This window comes from Amblyomma maculatum, chromosome 4, assembly GCF_055883805.1.
Source record: "Amblyomma maculatum isolate TAMU_Amacu chromosome 4, ASM5588380v1, whole genome shotgun sequence".
NCBI classification, from domain to species: Eukaryota; Metazoa; Arthropoda; class Arachnida; order Ixodida; family Ixodidae; genus Amblyomma; species Amblyomma maculatum.
In genome coordinates, this window is record NC_139347.1 from 88054659 (window position 1) to 88064360 (window position 9702).

The 9702-nt window shown below is 43.9% G+C and overlaps 1 protein-coding gene across 1 annotated transcript; it reads left to right on the forward strand.

The window, feature by feature from the left end:
- Positions 1-2017: 2017 nt before the first annotated feature.
- Positions 2018-8780, forward strand: LOC146191599 (uncharacterized). Its single transcript, XM_084602123.1, has 5 exons — positions 2018-2844; positions 3911-4054; positions 4793-5184; positions 5245-6118; positions 8647-8780. The coding sequence occupies exons 1-5, from the start codon at positions 2667-2669 to the stop codon at positions 8778-8780; spliced, it is 1722 nt and encodes a 573-aa protein (XP_084458249.1). The 5' UTR covers positions 2018-2666.
- Positions 8781-9702: the final 922 nt, after the last annotated feature.

Sequence of the window (9702 nt, forward strand, 5' to 3'; positions counted from 1 at the left end):
CCTTTTTGTACCCGTCATTTCTGCGACATCGGCCGCAGCGTCTGCAAAACAGACGCCGTATAAAGGGTAAAAATGCTGGAGTCCTTGTGCGCCAGTGTACTGTTATTTTACCATACTATTTTAAAAGGCCTCTGTTCATAATTTTTTGCTAACGCCTATTAAAGTTTATGCCACCCGCTACGGCAACACGAGCATTGTGTAAGCCATTGATGTTGTTCATATATGCAACGCTTCAATATATGGGACAGAGTATCTTTTCGCTGCTTTACTTGGGTGACGATGGTTTTTCGGATTTGTCGCCGTGTCTTAATTGCTAAAAGAAAGAAAGAAAGAAAGAAAGAAAGAAAGAAAGAAAGAAAGAAAGAAAGAAAGAAAGAAAGAAAGAAAGAAAGAAAGAAAGAAAGAAAGAAAGAAAGAAAGAAAGAAAGAAAGAAAGAAAGAAAGAAAGGGGGGAGGGTGAAAGAAACCAACCAGCGTATATGATTCAATTTTGTTGTATGTTCAGGAAATACTGGACCATAAATAGATGTTATTTACGCCAATGTAATAAGGCTGGGACTGAATCATGCTAGCCAGGAGGGGAACTATAACAAGGCGGAAGGGAGGGGGGGGGGGGGGGGGGGAATGAAGAGAGATACAGAATTCGTTTTTTAGAATAGTTCAATATTCTTTCCACGCCTGTTGCCTGACAAGCGACTGTCGCAACGCTAACATACATTACAAACTGACAAAAATACATTACAGCCATCAAATTGTCGGTTTTTCAGACGGTTGAAATTCACAATTTGAGTACAAGAGTGATCAAGTAGGCACGAACACAAAAACTAGACAGATGACATAGACGAGCGTAAGGACTGCATTTGTTCTCACCGTCTGCTCCTTGTGCCCACACGTAACTTCGCAGTATGCCATTGAGCACCAGAATTGCGGAAACCTACCGACATCTCGTTATAAGAAATTGTCATAAACGTCTGTGCCGTGAGAACAACGTCGTTTGTTCAACAGCATAACAAGCAGCTACGAGGTCGTCAAGAAAGCTATTTTTATTGGTGCAAAACAAAAACAAAAAAAAAACATGACTCACATAGAGAGAAGTTGCAGATCTCTCCCGCTCTTTTTTATGACTGTCTTGTCAGGAACGTTAAAGGGTGTAAGGGGCAACGGCACGGCAATTGCCTTGGGCGCCAGTATCAAGAAGGCGTTATGATGTGGCTTAGTCTACTTTTTTTGCTTTTCGTGACAGAACCGACGGAAGGGAGGAAGTTCGGTTCTTATCGCCATATTATGGAACTGTACTTTGATGCCCATGTTCTGTGTGTGTTAGATGCGTAGCAGTCGACGAGACACACATTACCAGAGATTTGTCTTAAAAGTGAATGTACAGCGTGACCATAGCTTGACACGTTGCGAAAGGTCAGATTTTTGACAATGATGAGAATATGCATGCCGGGAGGCGCTGGATTCGTTACTACTTCTATATACAGCAGCTGGTGAAGAACAAATTAATACGAGCGCGTTAAGAGCCCCGTTTCGGAGCAGATCAGGCTTCGCCGTTTTCGGTTATGTCTGCGAAAAAGCGGGAACTTTCCAACTCTAGCAGTTCCTGTGAGATGAGGAGGATAGGAGGGGAGTGATGTGAATCTAACCCAGAGCCCTTATTTGAAGAAAGCGTCAGACACGTTAGACCTAAGCTGCGTAGACACCTTCGTATGGATTGATTAAAGTGCATGAGCTCCACACTGTATGATAAAGAGTATGCGCGAGATAACGGAGGATTATTTTAAGGAATAAGTGATTATCACTAACAAAGTGGACGTGTGCGAACGAGGATCCGTGAGGGGAGCCGCAAACGAGAACCATTATTGCTATTCCGTTACACCCTTAAAGGCGGAGTTTCAGTGTCCTCCACATGTCTAACACTCCATTTCAGCAGCAGCAGACCTCTTGAGCTATTGGGGATAATTCACATCACTGGTCCAAGATGTGCGCTTGCTATTTAATATTGTTGTGCAATTACACATGAGTCATGACCAAAATTACATCAGTAATGTTTTTGAGTAAATATAAATCTACAAACACGCATAACAATTTCCTTGATTAACAGTGTTGTCTAATTTTAATCGCGGCTTCTCATCGTGCGGACTTGGATATATTAGCAATATATGTCGGGATAGATGTGCACTTTATATAGTTGAGCCGCACTCCCAAGGCATTGTTCCGCATGTAAATTTTCTCTTTGATTTACCGACGCACGTGTGTCGGCCATGAACGACAACCTAGTCCTGGCGACCAAGATAGCGGGGTCGTCCGACAAGCATGGACCTTCCTGGCGCGCCAAGAATCTTCGTGAACTATCTCTCCGCTACACGAGCGTGCTACGTTGTGTGTTCCTACACCGAAGTCAACAAAAACAAACGGAACTGTCTAAAGAAGCACGTAATCTTTACGCATCTCTTCCGGCACGCAAAGAGAGTTACGGGACATGCACCTGGTAGTGTTTCTGGAAAGAGGTATTCTTCCATCTATGCGCACGCGCGTCCATTTTTTTCGGCGCGCGCTAGCTGTGTCGGTGGTCCGGCCTTTGTTTCCCTGCCAAGGATGGCGATAAGCGACGAGTGCTGTAAAAAGCGTACGCGCACAGTCAAGCTGCAAGCTGCAAACGCACCATGGACTCCAAGAGGAGTTGGCTGGTGGCAGCCGGCTGCTGCTGGGTCAACATTTTCTCATTCGCCATGATCCGCTCCACCGCCGTCGTGTACGTGAGCATCATTGAAACATTCAAGACGACACGTGAAGCTGCTGCCTGGCCGGTCACCTTGGCTGCAACGTTCTATTTTACTGCAGGTGATATGCCATTGTATCTCATATCACGTCTGTCCTTTGCTATGCGCGCCGTCCTTCTTCCGTAAGCGAGACACCAAGGCACGGCCTTGGTGTCTGTCTTAGTGACATATCTAGCAAAATTTGTCTTGTCGTTGTGGTATCACGTTTTACTTTTGTAACTGAAGCCTAGTAGTCAGCGCAAGCTTGTTTTGAGCTTGTACATTCGTAGTTGTCGGAGGACATGATCTGGTCCTTTTCTCGTTGGCTAGCGTGTGCAGCATGCTAGACGTCTTGTGCAGCATGCTATGCAGATGCAGATGCTATGCAACATGCAGATGTGCAGCATGCTAGCATGCTAGAGATGAGCGAGCTAGTTATGCATCCATATTTACAACATTGATAGCTCCCTCGTTGCTAAGTGACATCTGCAGGAATGTTCTTCGTTGAAAACGAAATGCTCAGTTCTAATTGATGCTCCTAAATAATATTTCGATGTTACACTTTTTATTACTCACATTTACAGTTCAGTGTCACAGCAACAATCTATAAACGTTCTAGGGACGATGCACAGTTGTAATCCATAGCTTTTTCGTGGTTGCCGCGTTACTTCGTATGTGACCACACTTTACACCTTGCCCCGCGGCTGGTTCTGTTTCTCCTGAAACTGTTGAAAAGTCATGTAGAGGCTCGTTGTCACCAACCATTGACTACTACATCTGACTGCGAACGGGCCTGTTGGGCCATGCTCGCATGCGATTGTCGCGATGGTTAGAAGTACCTAAAAGTTGGAAAAGTGAAAAATGAGCGTGACAGTCTTCTTAGTAGTGTTGACCCCGTGAAATATCGTAACCTAAGAAGCGAGGAGTCGCAAGCCATATTAACGTAGCAAGAAATCTTATCAACCAAGCACGTTGGGCTGTACATGGTATCCCAAAAATGTCTTTGCTCAGATATATAAATTGTGCAACAAAGCGTTTTTCTCGACCGCCATCACTGTGCACATTGCTGTTACGTCGGGAAGAATGTTCTAAAGAAACTGAGCTTTGATAAGTGTAAACAGTGAAAAACGTGGCAACTATATCTTCAGCTCTCGTTGCGGGAATCCTTGCGAGGCATGTGCGTGTCTGGAAGATCACCTTCACCGCGTGCTTGGTTGCTACCCTTGCGGTGTCCTTATGCTTCTTTGCCACCACCATCACCTACCTGGCCCTCGTCTTTGGAGTCGTCCAAGGTACTGCTCTGCTTCTTTCGCAGCATTTCTAATCGCGCATTCCTAAAACACTCTTGTAATCTGTTAGACTTATTATTCACAAAACAAAGGGGCTAAAATAATGTTAAACAAGACGTGGAAGCACTGTGTTCTGCTTACAGTTGCTTGAGCAGCTAAAAGGAGAGGAGGTCAATATTTCAGCTGATTTTCAGTACAACAACAAAAAAAAGTAATATGTGCACTTGTAGTACGCGCAATTTTATATTCTTTTGTCTCTCACATACGTTTGAGTTCAATATAATATAAGCACTTCTTGGAAGGGCAGCAATTCAATGGCATAAATGAAACACTGCAGTCTCAAACAATAGCGCATACAACAAAAGGAGTGCAAAATGAGCTTCTAAAACCAAGAATAAAATGATTCATTACCTTTTCACTTTTACACCTAAGCTATTCGCAAAGAATATAGTATTTCCATCACTATTTGGCGCTTGGAACTTGAGATCTGGTCGTCGTGATGGTAATATGCTAGTATCATGCACAGGCAACTTCAGTAGGAAACAAAATCAGGTTAAACAAAAGTGCCAATGTGTTTTTACTTCTACACTTAGGCTGAAAATGTCTCATAGGCATTATCCGTCCATACAAAGGTTACTTAAAACCAAGAAAAAATGAATTTTTGCTCATGCTTGCATAGTAAAAGCTCTTGGAATGTAACATCTTTCGCGTCGCCTGTTCTTCCGCTGTTTTCATCCGCAGGATTCAGTGTCGGTCATTTGTCCTTGTCAAGTACTGTCATCAACCAGCACTTCACCAAGTACCGTGCCGTGGCCTCAGGACTCAACATGGCTGGTTTCTCCATCGGTGGCCTCATCTTCCCACCCATCGTTCAGTACTTTTTCGACACATATGGATTTCGCGGGGCATTCCTGCTCGCCGGAGGTGTCATGTTCCACGCTACCGCGGGCACTCTGCTGCAGCGCATTCCGGCCCCACGGCAACCTCCCCCTGCTATCAACAAGGGCACAGAGATTGCGCTCGACAAAAACCAAGATCTAGACTCCCCTAAAGCAAGGCAGCGGATTTCAGATAACTACAGCACACAAGCGTGCACAACCGAAAAGACTTTTCGGGCGACAGAAATCTCAATCGTCCCTGAAATCAACGGTAACAAAACAGAGTGTTCCGCAGCCGGCGGTGATCTTCGTCAGAACAACTACAAAAGTGGAGTCGAAAACAAGGGATTTGAGTCAAATGAGCTCAAGGATGTAAGCTACACTGCGGAAAATATGTGTGTTACTACATGCAGAGGACGTTTTATGAGTGTGGATGCAAATATCGCCACTGTGCGAGTCATGCACACAACAAAGAGGCGAGCAATGACGACCACGGACGCTACAGTTCCCATCCGAAGTGTACTATCGTCAGAGTTCTTAACGCGAAGTGAGAGGGCCTCAAATAATGACGCATCCTTTTATTTGCATGCGCGAAAAACAGAGAAGGCGCCTGCAAAGGAGCAGGCCTGCAATGAACCACCTTTAGCTACCGCTGAAACAGCTGCGTTGAACACTGCGCCGAGCACTTCGGTGGTCGTTAAGACAAAACTTCAGGAGTTCAAAGAACTATTCAGTTTCCTGGCGATCACCAGATATTACGCTATAGTTCTGACCAAGGTGGTAATTGTCACAAACTCCACTATATTTACCACCGTCATTATCGACTTTGCCCTCGACCACGGTATAGAAAGATGGAGAGCGCTCACTCTTATCTCAGCTTACACTGCTATGGACCTGACGGCCAGGCTTAGTGCGGGGTGGATAACGGATAGGAAATTCCTGTCCAGAAGCACGTGGATGGCACTCTGCTTGGCACTGTGGACGACTGCGGACTTCTGCTTCGCATACGGCGACTCCTACGTTGTGCTGCTGGGCGTGTCTGCTGTTGCGGGCTGGTGCAATGGATCGACGCTGCCGCTGGTCCCGGTGCTGTACATGGAGGTGGTGGACATTGGCCGCTTCAGTGTGGCCTACGGGCTGAGTTCGTTCATAGCTGGACTTGCCGGACTCTTGAGGCCGACTCTAACAGGTAAGGCAAAGGAGATCGTTAACCCTATAGCGCATTGGGTTCCCTGTAGAAGAAAATACGCCGTGGCCGTTGTCAACAGTGAGCGAAAACTCCCGATTGAATTCCGAGTTTCGGGCCATGAGCCCTTTCCCGAGCATTGCAGACCAGAAGAACCCAGCATCAGGCTGGGGAAAGATGTACCCATTTAGAAACCTGTGGATACCCAGAGGCAGCGAAGATCGATACTGGTACCTCTCGTATACGAGGCGGATGCTCTACGACAAGTCCGCCATTTAATCAATAAATAATTAATTAAATTCTGGAACTGGTCAAAAAAGCTCGAATTGACTTCTAATTCATCAGGGCGGTACTTATAACCAAGGGAAAGTAATTTAGCTAATAAGAAGCTTTGGTCAATTTGGGCAAGGGGAAGGTCGAACCTAGTGATAGATATGCAACCCTTAGGCCCCGAAAGTTGTGTCTCGAGCTAGATAAAGGTGAACCCAGTGAATGTAAGATACGATTAACGTAATCGCGTTGTACTCTTAAAGCCGAAACTTAAGTAGTCCCCAAATTTGTTTTGCTTTTTTCTGTTTACACATGTCCGTTTTAAAAACTATTAGAGATACCCAGGTGCGGTCTCTGCATGTGCGTTATAGAGGAAAGCAGACTTCATGCGCATTATAGAGCTGGACGACTAATTAATAATACCTAATCGACTTCTCTATTTATTTTAAGGCGCAATATTAGATTGTGAAATTAATGCCGTCAAAAATAAAACTCCTCGTCAGTTTACCTTTCCTTAATAGGCAATGTGGTCGCAAATATGGAACTGCAAATGTGCAAAAAAAAAAAAAAAAAAGGTCATCTTAAATCTTGTTGAGTTGACTTTCACGCATTGCACATTCTTTATGCATAAAAATGTCGTTTGTGCGCTTGAAAATTTTGATGAAGTTAACCTGAGGCCAGCAAAAATACCACTCGCAGCGCCGCTTTTTTTATATTCAGTGCATAAAAGCCAACTCAACGGCCTTTAGGATTTCGAGTCAAATTGCAGGTAAAAAACATTATTTTGCCGTTGAGGGCCTCGGCTATCGCGATATAATAATGTGCCTAGAAAATTAATATCATTAGTTAATTTAGTTATTAACCATCTAATTAATAATTAGATATATACGGGCAGAGGCACATTATTTTGATTTTTTTTTGGGGGGGGGGAGGGAGGGGGGGAGGGGGTAGCCTCACCATAATATATGTACAACCCACCTGCACAGACTGAATCGAGATATCTCTTATAGTTTTTAATAAACAAAAATGTGAACAGTAAACTAAATTCACCCGGTATATTGAATGTGTTAGGCTGCAAAAGTTGCACTGCGTTTTTCATTTCTTCCTTTTGTGTAGTTAGCTCAAATGACTGCACTTGAAATTATCAAGTTAGTCATAATACGTGGTGGCACAGCTTATTTAATTATTATCGTTTTCTGGATTCATTTTCGCGCTGGAAATTATATGCAATATATGGGAGTAGTAAATAGACACATCTACCTGATAGCTGTCATATTTCGGCGAATGAAAGTTGTATATATAGCTTCCTCTGAAATTTTTATAATTGAAGGAAAATTCGTCCTGGTCCAGGAATCGAATTTGTGTAATCGCTTGTCTGGGCAGCCGCTCTAACAGCTCAGCTGTACAGTTTTCCATTGCACCCATTAGGCAGCGCTTCTTTGAATTATAATTGACAGTTACCCATTAACGGCAATCTACCTGACATAAGATGATTCCGCTTTTTGCACTGGATAATGTTTTACGCTTGCACAGTATAATTTTTCGCCTAACGCGAAAGAATGATCTCAGATGCTCTTATATGAGGCAGCATTTCAAGAGTAGCATGTGCAAATCCTGTTTTCCATCTGCATGAGCCCTAAGTGGGAGGATTATGAAAGTATCTGTCATTTAAAATAAACTATAAAAAGAATCTATGACCTGAAACAACATATACGTGCCATTTTATCTGCCGACTTTTGTGAAGACGAGTGCAACTCTTTACTGCATATCACCGGTAAAGCGGGCTACCTTTTGAACTGTAGATAAATACCTGCATTCTTATGATTTCAAAATAAATCTAACGACGAACCATGCCTAAAAAAGGTGCGCGTGAGGATATTTAAGAAAAACGTTGACACCCTATTGTATTATATAGGTAACAGGGGTAGTTTTAGTCCGTGCCGACGTCTTTCTCTTGTTATACGTTATTTTTTATGCTATTTTGATATGTTATTTTCTTGTTTTAATACCCACACACGCATTAGTAGCACATAACGGTAAATGCTGATCTACGAGAGCACGCTCACTATTAAACATGTTAAAAGGTGTCCACTCACGCACACAAACGCACACACACAATCATACATAATTTGGAATGAAACGGACGGCTGTCACCACAAAATTTCATGTTTGTGAAATTTTCATTTATACCTCAAAATATCTTAACCTCTCTTCCTTTCTTTTGGTTATCGTCAATACCGCTGTTTCACATTTACCTGCAGGTTTATTCAGAGACAAGCTGGGGGACTACTCGGGCCTCTTCCTTCTAACAGGAACCTGCACCGCGCTCTCGACAATCCGCTGGATCTACGCTTCCATCCAGGAAAAGTGTTCCGGGACTCCAGGAACGCAATAAAAAATTCCGAGAGCGCTGTGGAATCAGCACTGCAGAAATGCGAAAGTCAGAGCGTTGCCGGTGCACACGGTGCATGCTCTCATTATTAGTATCAACTAGATGCACCTTCATTATCATCGTTAATTCCAACGTTGTCATTATCACTAATTGCAGCATCATTGTCATGGCTACAATCAACCTCACGGTAGACAGGGAGAATTACGATTTGCGTTTCATGATCCCGGGTGTGGCGCAGTTGGTTAAAGCGCTGGGCTGGGGATCCGAGGGGTGGAGGTTCGATTCCCGGTGCAGATAGAATATTTAATTACTAATCAACTACTAATGACCAATTAATTGTATGGTATCATCACTACTTAATTACTGAATTACGTCGATGACGTCATAAGTTTGATTGGCCAGAATCCTGCGGACTAAATTTTCGAAATTTCCGCCTATCCGGATGTGACATCACATTAGCTATAGTGTGATGGAAATGCGTGACATAATCGGGGCCGACAGTATGAGCCGTTAAAGGTTTTCGCCTAAAAACAGTGCCTTGATCAGTGCAGCTGTTTTGGCGAGTTATTGGCTTCTGACAGAAAATGTTGCGTTCGCAGTATCTTGCGACATTTTACATCATGTTGCAGTACTCCCTGCGGGTTCCTCACACCACTTTAACTTCACCTGTGCTACAGGTGCCCGCTAGTACTAAACTCAGCGAAACAGTATTTTTATTTGGTGAAGTGTGTGGTGTCGAGTGTCAAGGGACAGAGACGAAATGATTTGGTTTGGTTAAGTTGTGGGGTTTAACGTCCCAAAGCGACTCAGGCTATGAGAGACACCGTAGTGGAGGACTCCGGAAAGTTCGGTCACCTGGGGTTCTTCAACGTGCACTAACATCGCACAGCACACTGGCTTAGATTTTGCTCTCCATCTAAAAGCG

Bases quoted from the DNA above. Each gene is read 5' to 3' on its own strand.
- LOC146191599 (XM_084602123.1), top strand. From the start codon at position 2,667: ATGGACTCCAAGAGGAGTTGGCTGGTGGCAGCCGGCTGCTGCTGGGTC. The intron at 4,055-4,792 runs GTACTGCTCTGC...TTTCATCCGCAG, and splicing joins CGTCTTTGGAGTCGTCCAAG to GATTCAGTGTCGGTCATTTG. The intron at 6,119-8,646 runs GTAAGGCAAAGG...ATTTACCTGCAG, and splicing joins CTTGAGGCCGACTCTAACAG to GTTTATTCAGAGACAAGCTG.